Here is a 14839-nt window from a genome sequence, read left to right as displayed (position 1 = left end):
CCTTCTTTAACTGGTTTTAAGGCTTTTCTTTGACAGGCAGACAAATATTTGGCAGCTGGGTTAACTGAAGCATAGAAAGAGCCTCTTTTAGCGCTGGATGAAGGTATTTGCAGCAGATAAATAGCTGGAACAAAGTAAAAGTAGAATATTCCACGTAGAGTTAATTTTAAAAATAACCATTCATTTCGTATCCCTAATTTCATCTTTGTTGCAGCAGATGAAATTATTTACACAGATGCTAACACTGCAAGAAAATGATACAGGAGTCAAATGGTAAGCATCCACTTAATGTCCCATTGAATTTACAAATATTTGTGGTATATTGTGTGAAACAGTTTTTGTTTGTTTCCTTTGCTGTGGTATATCTTATCACAGAATACAGAAGCAACCCATACTTCTTCAGACTTATGTTTTCATGCTCCCCATCCTACCTTCTGAATTGAGGATGTGCTCCCTTCCAAGTTATGTAGTATTTTTATTGTTTGAAAATAGTGGTGTTACCACATTGTTTGTGGGTTGAGATAAAGCATAATACAAAAAACCCACAAACAAACAAACACAAAACAAAAACAAACAAACAAACAAAATCCCCAAAAAGACGTAGAAAGAGGAGCAAACAATAGAACAAGCCAAATAAAGACCACAGCATCAAGCATTGTATCTTATGCTAACGACTTTTAAAAACTATTATGAAATGTCTCTTCATATTTCTACTTGGGATCCAAAGACACTAAACCTTCAGTAATAGCTATAGTAATTGAAGTTTAATACAGAATTTTAAGATTAATACAGAATTATAAACTTCCATCCCTTTTCTTTTCCTTATTTCTCATTTTTCCTAGAAACTGTTTATTACAATTGCATTGTTGCTATGCTTCTAGCCATCTTTTCTTGTCTTTCTTGTAATCACTTGACTGCTAAAATAATTGCTGCACTTTGCAGAACTCAGGATAGCATGTAGAAGTTGCTTCTCATTGTAAGGTATGAAAAAAAAAAAAAAAAAAATGACCTAAACCCATTCCAGCACTAATTAGTATTGGCTCTTATCTGGGGATTCAGTTTGAATTAGGTAAAATTACATAAAAACTCTTAAGTGCATTCTGTCAAACTTTACACGTGTGCCCATTTGAGAAAGAAAAGGAGATGTGTCAGGGGAGATTGGGATGGTGAATGTCATTTGGTATAAAATGAAAGCAAAAAGGGCCAGAATCAGAAATTTTAACTCATGTTTTCCCTTAGTGGGCAATACTGTCTGTATAACCAAGAAAGCACAAAATACAACACTCTAATATGGATAATATGTCCAGGGCTACTCCTGTTCGTTACTACCCATGAGAATGCAAGCACTTTACAGTATGCAAATATGTACTTTCCAAAATTAGCAAATGCAGCCAGGTTTGGTAGTTAGGCACTGGGAGATTAATGAGAAGGAGCTGAAGTTTCCATGCAGGCTGTGGTTACCCCAGACTGCCACGAGGCAGGAGCTTACCCAGCCAGTTTTGCATAGTTAGCTCTCAGTGCTGCAGAGCTGGAAGTTTGAAAGGCATCTTGTGCTGCTTAGGGACAAAGAACATAAAACAAAACAAAAAGCAGCTCACCTTGAGAAGTTGGCTGCTGCGACATGGCACCCCAGGGTCCCAGAAACAGCACTTAGGTTGCTGCTATTTGTCTTGGTTTGAAAAGACAGGTGTCTGCTAGGGAGAGGCAGAGCCTCTCTAGGAATGGGGAATTCCAATCCCTTCCCTCCGTGTTATTGTAATTTGGAAGATTAAAAAAACCCCAAACTTTTCCGTCAGAGCTATGGGGAAAGGAATAACAGTCCTTTACTAGTAAATATAACAGGACAGACAAACAACAACAGCAATTATAATAACAGTAAAACAGAACCAAGAACCCCGAGGGCAAACGGTGGAAGCTCCGGCGCCGATGGCTGGAAGCAGTGGATTGTCCTCGGCAGGCAGGGGGTGCCCTGGCAGGCGAAGTGGGCAGTGCCAGAGAACCCGCAGCGGCTGGACCCGGGCTGACCCAAAATCCAGCAGGACAGCGAAGAAACTCCGAATTCCTGGGCGCTCCAACAGATGATAGAAATTCTCAGGACCGAATCCCTCCGTTAACCGTGGAATCCGCGCAGCCACCTGTCGCTCGACCGTCCTCCTCCCGGAAAACTGAGAGCCGAAAAAAACCCCAACCTGCCCCCCACCTCAGCTCCCGGGAGCCTTTCCTTCCCCCTAAACTAAGTGATCAACTCCCTTTTGTCTGGGTCAAGCACTTTTTAACTATCAATATTTAGTCTCCTAGCAACTTATGGGGGGAAAAATTCCACGGGAAATCTTAACCCCCAACCCCATAAACAAACAAACAAACAAACAAACAAGAATTGTTGATTTTCCAAGGAAAATAATTATATCAAGATGTGAAACTCAGTTAATAGTAAGACACGAGAGATCTGACCTTTACATTTAGCAGCTGGGAGAAATGAGGCTTTGTTCCTTGCCCAGAACACAGTCAAGATGCATGGTGATTGAGGAGGTACCCTCTTACTTGATGTTAGCATCAGATAACCCATGTCTTGAATAGAGCATACCTGGCCCTCAAAGGCATCCCAATGCTGCCATTCCCAGACTTACACTGATGCTGCATCATCTGAATCTGTGCAATACTTCAATAAATTTTCTGTTTAGGTTGATCAAGCTACTGGCAATCAGTTCGAGAAACAAAGACAATAAATAAACTAGGTAACAGCAGCCCTTAAGGTTTGTAACTTACAACCATGTCTTGCAAACCACCTGGAATGGTGTTGCATACCTATGTAAAAACCAAAACCACAAGATCAAGACTGCCCCCATCTAAACATTTTAACCTGTTTCTCCCCCAGGACAACAAAGCCATTGAAAAGAAGCAGAGTGATCTTTGCATGCCCATTATCCCTGAAGGAAACACAAAATAGACTCAAGCTAGAAGGATTTTTGTAGGAGAACTCAGGAGATGTCTGAAATTCAAACATCTATAAATGTTATTATAATTGCAGAGCTTCTGTGGTTAGAAGTGACCTCTAGAGACTCTAGTCCAACCCCCTCCAGAACAGGGTCAACCAGAGCAGCTTGTTGAGCACCATGTCAAGTTGGGCTCTGAGTATCTCCAAGGATGAAGACTCCTTAATCCTTCTGAACGACCTCTTCCAGTGTTTGACCATCTTCACAGTAAAAAATGTTTTCTCTTGCATTTAAATGGGGTTTCCTGTCCTGTTTATTTCCACTACATCTAGTCCTGTCACTGAGCAGCACTGAGAGGAGACTGATTCCATCTGTACTGCCTCTCATCAGTGTTTTTACAAACTGGTAAGATCCTCCTGAGCTTGCTTTTTCCAGACCGAACGGTCCCATCTCTCAGTTTCTCCTCACATGCAGAGGTTCCAATCCGGTGATCAGCTCAATGGCCCTTTGCTGCACTCCTGGTCCGGTACGTCCGTGACTTTCTTCTTCCCGCAGAGTCCCGAAGCGGCCGCGTTGCCCCAGATGCGTCTCCCCAGGGCCGAGTGAACACCGGGGAACATTCTCCTCCAGCGGCGCTCTGGAAGAGCTGGCAGCAATCTTCGGAGCGCACCCAGATGCTGTTGGCCGCCTTTGCCGCAAGGGTGCATTGCTTGCTCATGTTCGACTCGGTGTCTGCCAGCAGCTCCAGGTCCTTCCCGCGGAGCTCCTCTCCAGCCGCTCGGCCCCGGGCGCGTCCCGGTGCTCGGGGTTATCCAGCGCCGCCCGCCAGACGCTGCGGTTCCCTGCGCCGCTTGCCATCAGCGGATTTCTCCAGCTTGGTGATGTCTCTCTGAACACCAGCACCGGCATCCAAGATAGCGACTGCTCCGTCCAATTCTCTATCACCTGCAAACTTGCAGAGGGTGCTCCATCCCGTCATCCAAGCCTTTAATGGAAATGTTAGCCTGCACGGGGCCCAGTACCAATCTCTGTTTTACACCACTTAACGACTCCCGGTGGACTTCGTGTCACTGATCACAACCCTCCGAGCCCAGTAGCTCAGGTAATTTTCAGTTTCCGCTATTTAGTCAGTACTTCATCAGTTTCTTTATGAGGATGTAATGGCAAACAGTGCTAAAAACCTCCCTAAGGTCAAGATGAGCAACCACCACTGCCCTCCAGCAGCCAGTAATCTCATAGCAAAAGGCTACTAAATTCGTCAAACATGATCTCCTCTTCATAAATCCCTGATGACTACTCCCAATCACCTTTTTGTCCCTCATATACTTACCAGCGACTTCCAGAGTTTTTTGTTCCACCAGTTTTCCAGGGATTTAGATGAGGTTGATTTGCTTTAAGTTTTCCAAAACTTCCTTCTAGGCCATCTTGCAGTAAAAAGTTATATTTGTTTTCTTTCAGACCTCAGAATTCTCTCCTGGGCACCATGACCTTTCAAAGGCGGGCAGGAGTTGCCGGGCAATGACATTGGCAAGCTGCCTCAGCATTTGTGAGTGGATCCCGTCAGGGCCCATGAACTTCTGTAAATCTTGCTTGTTCCAGTGTTCCCTAACCTGATTCTTCTTTACCGATAGTAAATCTTCTTTGCTTCGGACACCACACTGATCTCTCAACTCTTGCATATTTATTATTTATGTTTGAGTTTAATCAGGAGCTCCTTGTTTATCCTTGGAGGCATCCTATCACATTTACCTGATTTCCTGCTCATGGGGATGGACCAATCTTGAGCTTGGAGAAAGCAATCCTTGAAAAATCAACCAAGTGTTGTTGGCTCTTCTTTTGTCCAGGATCATATCCCAAGAAAGTCTTTAAAAATACACAACAAAAAACCAAACAACAAACAAACACAAACAAAAAATAACAACAAACCTTAAAAAAAGACTTCCCAGGGAAGTCTGAAAAAAAAATTTAAAAGAAGACTTACAAAAAAAAAAAAAGACTTCCCAGGGAAGTATTTAAAAAATAAATTTCCTAATTCCATGAGTGGCATCTGTACAAGATACATTAGCAGATTCTATATTAAAGGAAATAACAGATACATAGACATGATTTGTTTAGAAGGAGCCAATATTGCTTTCATTGGGAGAATTGCACTTCACAGTTGTGTGGGATTGTATTGGAATCCTTTAGGAGCACTAACAGCATGTAGATAAGGCACTGATTGATAAGTTCCCTTAGGGTTTCCAAAGGTATTTGAAAAATTCTTCACTGCAAACTTTTGAAAGTTACTAAGCAGCCACGTTTAGGAGAGAAAACCCGGGGCTGGATAAGTCAAGATAGGCACAGGGGGTAAAAGTGTCAGTTCTCTCAGCAGGTGAATGTGCCCACTGGTATTTCAGGGGATCTTCTGCTGCCCAGCACATCAACAAATGAAGTGCAAGATTGGGAGCCAGAATATAAACAAATTTGTTGATGGTGGAGTTATTTAATTGCAAGGGCCAACTACAAACTGGCAGAAAGAAATTCAAGATATATTGGTGTAAAGTGAGGCAAACAGGCAAAATTATCATCACATAGAACCAAGTATTCTGAGTTGTTAGGCTTGAGATATTTCTTAATTAGTGTTAACTCAGAGCTCATTAACAATCAAAAAACAAAACAAACCTTTGAAGTTAATAAAAAAGAGACCATCATTACGACAGCAGAGTATGGTGTGCCTACAGCTTGAGTGCTGGGCAGAGTTCTCTCTCACACTATCAAAAGAGAACCCCATAAAATTGACAGAAACATCTGCAGAGCTGATTATACTTCAAGAGTAGATCTTGGCCATTCAGTATCCTTCTGTCAAGTACAACAGAGAATTTGAAGGGTGCTTGATTTTTCACAGAGGCTCAAGTAGCACTTGTTGATGCTAAAGTATCATTAAGAAAAAAAGAAAAAAAAAAATCACAGGTTTCTAGCAGTATAAGCAGCAAGCTTCCTAGACTGGCAAAATAAATACAACACAAGCATTGAGGAACTAGTAAAAGAAATTAATTCAATTTTTTTATTCTTTTGAAAGCTGCAGAAGCATTTTTATTTAAGGCTTGATGTTAAGGTGAGGCACATCAAGGGTTTTTTCTAAAATTTTATCTTGTATGCCCTCAGCTAATAATTTCAAAAGGTAACTGACTTAGTTGTTGTCTATAAAACAACTTCTTTATTAAGTAAGTTATACAACACTCACACACAAAAAAAGTTCTTGTTCTATAGTGTAAGTATTTTGACAGAGAAACACAGGAAACTTTTTCCAGAAATTACTTCAGGGTTTTTTATTCCAGCCAGCATTTTCCTTTTCCACTTAAGGGGGACAGAAGACCAAGAAATAGTTAAGCTTAGATATGCTTTATAAACCATTAATTTCAATTACCAACCCAAATACCATAAAGACCTACAGAATCATCTCAAATTCACATAGTTGCTCATTTCCAGGATTTCACGGGGCTAAGAACAGATGTGTGTCAGAAATCAGGAAACTGGCTCAATTCCTTTGGGATTTTTTTTTTTTTCCTCTCTCCAGAATGGAAGCAAGGGGGAGGAAGGGTAAAGAAGAAAAACAATTTGACTGAAACATCACTCTTTCTCCCGTCTTAAAAAGAAGCAGAGGCTTTGAGTAGAATGGGAATATTGGCTACAGCAGGCAGCTCCAGATAAGGGTTCAGATGTACAATTATCTGTTCTGATAAGTCAGGGATCAGAGCTTTTTGTCTTCAGCATTGCCTACAGCATTTCCTTTCCCAGACACACTACAACCAGATTAGGAAAGATAGCAGATAAGACAAGCACTGCAGAGGATAGTTCAATAGTATATGCTTTGAGCACCAGCAGAGGAACATTATTACTGCTGTAAGCAAACTTCCTTTTCAGTACTTACAGTATCTTGTCCAATACTGAGCCACGCATTATGAAGCGCAAATAATCCTCCCTTTACCATTCTTCCCCCCCCACACACAGTTTTTAAGAACTCCACACACTACATTCTACTTCTCCACAAAATGTTCTTATAATACTTCAAAATTCACAGTGTTGCAATTAGCAGTTGCTACTAACATACCTGATAGCAGGGAAGCCTTACAAAAAGTACAGGCTGTTAATGCATTTTCTTACTCTTAGTAGTCTTAGACTGAAAAAAAGGTTCTTTATCTCAAGGACTATATGAGTAGTTCACATCTTCCATATCAGAAGCAGCATAGTTACTGAAACTAAATACATCTAAGAACAAGTTAAATAGGCCACTGACACTCTTTATTTTTCTGCATTCATTGATTTGTGATACATACTCATTCTTTGGTAAATGAAGAGGAAAAGCTCAAATGCACTGCCCTAGCTGGTGTCAAGAACTACTCATATTTGACATTTTAAAAATACCGAAAGGTATTATGTAAAAAGAACCTTCCAGAAGTAGACCCTTATTTGCACTTCACTTACTTACAACGAACATTTTTTCTGCACATCTCTCAGTGAACAAGGCAGCACAACACATCAACCAGAAAAAGTCATGTATGCCAACATCTTAATCTTTGCCTCTATCCCCTTCCTGTATCATTAAATATCTTCATTTTTATTTTCTTATATCAAAACAGTTTGGTTTTTTGGGTTTTTTTTTTTTTTTTTCCCCCAAGTATAAAAAAACCAGCAACAAAGCCTTTAGATGACACAGGAGCTAAATTAATTATATTCAGAGGAAGGGTGGAGGGAAAGAAAAGTCGACAAAAAGGATTCAAAGAGTCCTGAGCGTTCCTAGAGCCTCTGCTTGAGGGCCCTGAGGCTGGGAAGCAGCTGGTCTGCGCTCAGACGCTCCTCTGCGTTGGCCTTCCAGCAGCAGCTGATGATGCTGTGCAGCGTCTGGCCCAGCGGGGACTCGTGGAACACCTCGGCAGCCAGCGAAGGGCGCAAGTTGTAGGCGACCACGGCGTAGAGCACGTACTGCCGCTCACCCAGGTACGGCTGCTCGCGCATGACGATCTGCCACAGGGTGATGGCGAACGAGTAGATGTCCGCTTTGGCAGTGACCCTCTCCCCCTTGAGGAGCTCAGGGGCACGGTGCGTGTACGTGCCCCCTTGCTGGCAAACGTGGGCGCTCTGGGACAAGCCCTTCTCCAGTTTCTGGGAGCACCCGAAGTCTCCAATCTTGCACACTCCCTGCTCAGTGATGAAAACGTTGGCAGGCTTCAGGTCCAAGTGCACAATGTCCTGTGAGTGCAGAAAGGCTAAGCCTGTCATGATATCGCAAGAATAGCACACAGTCTCTTCCATGCTCAGCGCCTCCCTTCCGCATCCTCCTTCACCGTCCTCCCCCTGTCTCCATGCGTCCCCAGTGCCGTAAATTACATGGTGCAGAGTGGTGTTACCCACATACTCCATGATGATGGTGCCCAGGCTGTTCTCGCTGGCCGGGGCGCAGGTGCTGGCAGCCACCACACGTACCACATTATCGTGCTGGAGCTGGGCCACGTTCAGCTCAGCCCAGAAGCTCTGCCGAGATGCCAGCCGGTTTTTGCTGCTCTTCTTCACCTGCTTCACGGCCACTGTTGCACCGTGGTAGGTAGCTTTATAGACAGAGCCAAAGCCCCCAGATCCTAAGGGTTGCAGGAGGCAGAGCTGCTCCCAGTCAATGGAGTACCAGGAAAGGCGTGGAGGCAAGCGACGAGTCCTGGCTGAAAATGTTCCCCCCAAAAAGCTTTTGCTATCTTTGCCAGGGATAACTAAAGGGCTGCTGCAGGGGCGCGAGTCCGCAGAGGGGGAATACTCAAAAGAAAGAAAACAATTAAGAGGAATAGGTGATGGCATAATATGAAGGAGAAAACAATAGACAGCTGCTTAAGACAGAAGACTAGAAAGCTTCCCTGACAGAAAAGACCTGAACTTGCTTCCAAACCCTTTTATCCTCCCTTCACCATTTCCCCTCCCTCCCCCAAAATGAACTGCATCTGTCACAACTGTCAGTACCAAATCAGGTTCACCTGGAAACATTCTTCTTCAGCCCTGAAGCAAGTCTCTAGAAAGTCAAGGCAAACGGATTTAAAGCTAAAAAATTATTATCTCCTAAGTATTTCACATCATTTCTAATCTCAAAAGAAAAAGAAATATGTTCTGCCCATTGAATGCCTTTAGCAAAATGCCCTAGAAGTAAATAAAGCAGTGACTGATGAATGCATTTCACCATGGCTCCAGGCAGGAATGATCAGCATCAGGTGCATTAAACAGCTCAAAGTCTTTGTCAGTGGAAGCAGCTGAAGTGGTGAGTGCTAACGTTTCATCACACTATGGCAGGCATAAATGTAAAAGTGTGTTTGTAGGAACCTACTACTTAAATTGGGACTGGGACAAGGGGACTGGTTTGGGCGCTCAGCTTTGCAAGCCCCAACCTTAATAGCAGCATAAAGACAAATTATTGTTCTGTATCATCCTTTGAATACAGTAACTAGAATTGCATGTAAGTATTTGGTCATCTTCTCATCACACCCCATGTAGTACTACCACAGGTGTCTGTTTTATTTCTGGATCCTTCTTAGAAAAATTATTGCTGAATTTACAGAACTGTTCCGGTTAGAAATCAAAGAAACAGAATTTTGTTTTAGTGGTTCATGTGGTTTTTAAAGGGCTTGAATTTTGACCCTCTCACATATTTGCAGTGCTCATGCTAACTGCCATAGTGTTTGATACCTGCTGTACTGCCCAGATAGTAGAGCACCCTCATGGGACCTACACAGTTAAGAGTTAAGGATTTTTGAATATTCCAGTATCTTTCTGAACATGTTGACAAATATCTTGGCAAGCTTGGAAGTCGTTTCCTACCTCCTCACTCTTCAGAACCTTCCTCTGGACGTCAGATTTTTCAGTACAGATTCTGCCATGGAACTTCAGGCTGAGAGTCCTTTCTTCCAGGGTTTATCTCTAGGCAGCACTGACTCTGCAGGCAGCTCCTGCAGGGGTTTCCTGGTGTTTTCATTTTGTTATGTTTAGGGATTTTTTGTTTCATTGGTTTTTTGACCCTCGCTGAACTCTAGATCAACTCAACTAGAGGGTCTCAAAGACATCACTTCTCTGTGAATCAGTGATAGAGATCTTCCCCAGTACTGAGATTTAGTATAATCAGGAGAAATTTGCCGCAGCAATTCACAGGGAAGCAAACTTGGACCACAGATGAATGGGAATGGAGAATTTGGGTTATCATCTGGCACTGTGAAACAGGCTAGGGAAGATCTAGATAAATAGGTACTAACAGGAATTGTTAGCAAATGAGAGTGCAAAGACTAACGGATGCTGAGAGACCTCACAAGGGTGGGTGGGACAGTTCCTGCAGATGGGACTCCTTGACAACACAAGGCTTCTCTTTCCTGACCCCTCCCAGAAGGGACTCTGGCAGAGCAAGAGACCCCTGGACCTGTCAGGTGCTACCACACCCCGTCAGCTTTCCATTGTACAGCATGAAATACCCTATTGCTACCCCCACTTCAGGGCATTTCTCTGGCTCATCATCAGTTACACAGGGATGTTCTGGGGGTGGGGGAGGACCAGAGGATTTTTCGTGTAGTTTTAAATGTACAGTGAAATAAGCCATAAAGACAACAGGTATTAACTTTGCTTTCTTGAGCAGCACTACGATGTTAAGCTTGTTTGTAGAAGTCTCCATTTCCAGTCTTTGCAGAGAATGTCTTCTAGGAGCTGAGTTGTGATGGAAATGAAAAGCTGCAGAAAGTGGATGAAGCTACATAAGAAAGAGAGATTTTTATGCCTGTTTTCCAAGTGCTAGTAGGGCTCCAATTCTTCAGTGGGATTCTGTGCCACATAGGATATAAAAGCACAGAAAGACATTTCTGCTCTGAATTCTCCAAGCCTGTTTTCACCAGGTTATAGTGGCAGTGAAGTTCAAAGGGAAAGTTGGGTGTGGAGAGGCACAGGTAGAAGGATGTGTGGATGAAAAGACTGAGCTTAGACCTGTAAAGCTGATAACTACAGCAGCCTGTCTGATGATTGTGAATGCCATAAAACAGCAATAAAATAATATGTTCATAAAATAGACAGGATTAGGGTTGTTTCCAAATTCCTTTGATTGAAATTGCATTTGAAAGCATGTATCAGACCTTCCATATTATTATTTCCAAACTCCACGTCCACATCTGCCAGCTGTCCTTTTGTTACCGTTTCGGTTAATTTTCTTGTTACCCTTTTCTGTCAGAAAAATTTCTGTTCTGCCCTGCCATGGTAGGCATTGTAGTATTGTTCTTGGGGTATATACCCCTGAATTTCTGAACAGGAAGAGGGGCATCCTTTGGGGTGTAAAGTGCCTCAATGTAACTTTACTGTCCTGCCTCAAACTTATGGCTGAGGACCAAAGCAAGGGAACATCCAGAGTCTTTCAATGTGAACACGATTAAATCTGATTTAAATGCCAGCAGGCTTTTATTCTTAATGAACATTATTTTCCTGTAATCCACTGGTGATGTGGCCCAGTGACTTCCCAGGAGCTGCAATCCTTGTAGGTCCGTGCTAAGCTTCACAGCTCTGTTTAGCTCCAGCATCACTGCAGGCTGGGGTAAGCCCCAGTGAGCCACCTGCAGAGGGGAGCAGGGCTGCTGGGGACACGCTGCCCCTTCCCTCCCGGCCACCCTTCCCCAGGGCAGCCCTCAGCAGCCTCCAACCAACTGTGCCCATTGAGGGAAAAGGAAGCTGTAGGAGCCAGAAGTCATCAGTACAGAATGCAATAGGAACTTTTACAAGTGACAGGAGTGAGGCACCCTGCCTGTGTCCTGTCGGCTGCAATATGTCACAGTTGTCACAGCTACAATAACCTGCAGCAGCAGTGGGTTTGTTCCAAGCTGGTGTGCTGTATTTCTGCAAGTAAAACATACCTGTGCATCCAATGCTACACCGGCTGCCCAACCTAGTCTGTGCTTCTGGATGAGAAGGAATACAGAATCTCACTCGGTTCCCCCATTCATATCTCACTTGCATATCAGGAATATAGAAAGTCTTTGTTTGCCATTGTTCTTAGTTGCTACTGCTCTTTGTTTGGTCAGTGGACAGGAGAAGTTAGCCTCTCTACCAAGGGGCCTTATAGGGCTGGCATGGATATAACCAGGACACGTACCAAACACCAGTTCTGTTTTCATCAAGGTGCATCACTCTTGAGATTAATAGCCAGTTTTGTCTAAAACAGAAGGACAGGACTTGGGATTGGAACTGACTTCGGAGAGTTTAGGAGTGTGTGGTTATATACTTCTCCTCAATGATTACTTTATTTCTTTGTACATTTGGTGGTTGTACCATGTAACAATCCCTTGAAGGCTTGGCTATCCAGAGGCTTCTAAGACTTGCCTTACAACACAGAGGTAGCATTGTGTTTCCACTAGGTTACTTTGTAACCTTGCTAAAGGAGCCAAATGTAGCTCTTCAGTGCTTAAATTACAGTCCTACTCAAAGCAGGACAGTTCTGTAGGCTGCGGCTTAGTGACTTCTGAGAGGTTTTCTTCTCTATTTGAAACCAAGCGTTTTCTTTTTTTCTCCTTTTACTATTAGCCCCTCTGATCTCAGTTTAGGATTTGATGATGAACCTACATTCTCCTCATGCACAGAGTTTCATAGTCCAAGCATTGGTTCCGGTCACACCTCATAGACCTCAAATGATTGATTCAGAGTCGCCCCAAAGGAATTCTGATATGGTCAATTGCACAGGTGTAAGTGATAACATTTTCTGGAGCCAGTCCCTATAGAGGCTTTCTCTGAAGATAGGCACTGATTAAACACGCCCCCCTCCCCACCCCCCTTTTTTTTTTTTTTTTTTTTTTTTTTTTTTTTTTTTTTTTTTTTTTTTTTTTTTTTTTTCCCACCTACAAGAACAAGCCAGAAAAGAATCCCATTCACGTTTCAGAGTTTGGCTGTTTTGGTGAGACAAATGATACCCTGGAACTGCAAATACAAGCAAGTTTTAATTAAAACAGGGAAAGGTAAACCCAAATGCAAGGAAAAAATACATCCGCAAGAACTGTGATGCTGTTTTACTTCTGAGACATAATAATAATAAACATTTTAAAAGGTTAAACCCTAGTTTATAAATAATAAGATCAAGTTTCAAACACACACTGCCAAACAGCTGTTTGATGCTTTTTTTCCTTCACACTAGGTTTACTCCCTGTGTTCAAGCGCATGAAGCAAAGGCTCTCCTTACCTGAACACACAGAGGTTTTAACTGGAGGCACTGGAAATGCAGGTGAGGTTTCACAGCTGATTTACAGGGGTCTCAATGACCAAGGTGGACCAGGGATAACAATCTGAGACCCGCTGCTGTAGATTTATACCACAATTTCAAAAGGGCACCTTGTGACAAGCTAAAAGAATGCAAACTTAGGGATAAAGAAAATGAAATGTAAACTCCAGGCTCTCACCCACAGCAGCATTTTCTGGCCATGCAAAGACAGATGCCTATGCTGCCAGGCTGACTGCTGTCACATGGCAGGCACCTTATGCAGTGTCTTCAGCCAAATTGTCCAAGACTGGTTTTGCAGTCTTGCCCTGGGAGCAAAGCTGACTTTGCTGGGTCACAAGGAGATGCCAAATACAGAGTTGGAATTTAAGACCTGTAGCTTAAGGACTAGGAAACAGCTTCAATGCTTAATGAGAAAAATGAATCACGTACAGCAAAGGACCTGGGGCGGGAGGGTATGTTAGTGCTAAGTCTACTGCTGGGAGGCTGCTGCTTTGCCAGACATGGATTTAATACTGATGCCTAGACTGATGCATTAAGGGGAGAGAATCTCCCAGCAGCTTAATCCTGTTATCACAAATCACGCCCGGCTCTGGGATGTATATTAAATACACCGCCATAGCAAATGTGGTGGCTTCCTGCAAACACCGCCTCTTCGGAGACTTGTAGAGGGGAAGAGGCAAGAGAATCAGCTACATTTAGTGGCTCTGAAGTCATGGCCTGGGTACTCTGGTGGGGCTCAGCAAATTCTCAGAGGTTGCCGTAAGCTGAAGGGTTTTAAGCTCAACGTTAAAATGGGTCATACAATTCAAGTAAATTATTGCAGGGCTTTCAGTGCAGAAGCTTCTTGTAAAAATGCTGCTGAATTCAACCCAAGTGAACAGAGCTTATAAACTATGGGGCAACCGTGTAATACTTCATCGGTGTAAGGAGTCAAACACTTGACAAAAGAAAAGGAGACAATTTTCAGGTGAGACTTCAGAAAGTTTGGGACTTTAGTCTGTGTTTATTTGTCATGAATGTTTGATATTTGATAGTCTTATGTTACAGCTCAGATGTTGTTCACTTATGGCATGCCCCTAAACCACAGAAAACCTGTATCTTGTTTTTATTTTCAATATAAGTACTTGTGAAGGAACTTTGAGGATTTACCCATGACCACATGTGTAACAATTTAACACAAAAGCCTGTAAGCCAAAGTTGAGCCTAATTTCAGAGGCACAGCCTATGGAACTTTTCTGCTGAAATTGTATCTAGGACTACACAAGGACAGCTGACAAACACCTTCCTCACTGGAGTCTGTGCACCCTTTAGATAAACTGCTGTCTCTCATAGATTAATCAAGTAATTGGAAGAAGCCCTTCCAGCTTGCCTGGGAAACCATGCACCGTGTTAACTTGGGGATACCTTAACAAATGATATGATTCACTTTGGACTTGTAAAACACAAACACTTTAGACTTAAAACATTTTGGAGGAAACCAAAATGAAAAAAAAAAAAACAAACCCAAAACTAATCTATCAACTTTTCCAGCTTGGATTACTTTCCCATGCATACATGCGTGCATACATACATGTGCACACAAACTTTCAGCAGAGTTTAAGCAATGTACTGATTTTTAGAAACCCTGTCTCTTCAGCTTTTCTGCACTACTTAATACACA

The 14839-nt window shown here is 42.8% G+C and overlaps 1 protein-coding gene across 1 annotated transcript; it reads right to left on the bottom strand.

The window, feature by feature from the left end:
- Positions 1-6226: 6226 nt before the first annotated feature.
- Positions 6227-8829, bottom strand: MOS (MOS proto-oncogene, serine/threonine kinase). Its single transcript, XM_040067944.2, has one exon. It carries the CDS (start codon positions 8757-8759, stop codon positions 7710-7712), a length of 1050 nt encoding a protein of 349 aa, XP_039923878.1. The 5' UTR covers positions 8760-8829; the 3' UTR covers positions 6227-7709.
- Between the last annotated feature and the right edge of the window lie 6010 nt (positions 8830-14839).

This window comes from Hirundo rustica, chromosome 1, assembly GCF_015227805.2.
Source record: "Hirundo rustica isolate bHirRus1 chromosome 1, bHirRus1.pri.v3, whole genome shotgun sequence".
Classification (NCBI taxonomy): domain Eukaryota; kingdom Metazoa; phylum Chordata; class Aves; order Passeriformes; family Hirundinidae; genus Hirundo; species Hirundo rustica.
The sequence above is the reverse complement of the archived record's forward strand: the minus strand, read 5'-3'. Positions and strand labels throughout refer to the sequence as shown.

Excerpts from the sequence above, each read along its gene's own strand:
- MOS (XM_040067944.2), bottom strand. The coding sequence starts at position 8,759 with ATGCCATCACCTATTCCTCTTAATTGTTTTCTTTCTTTTGAGTATTCC.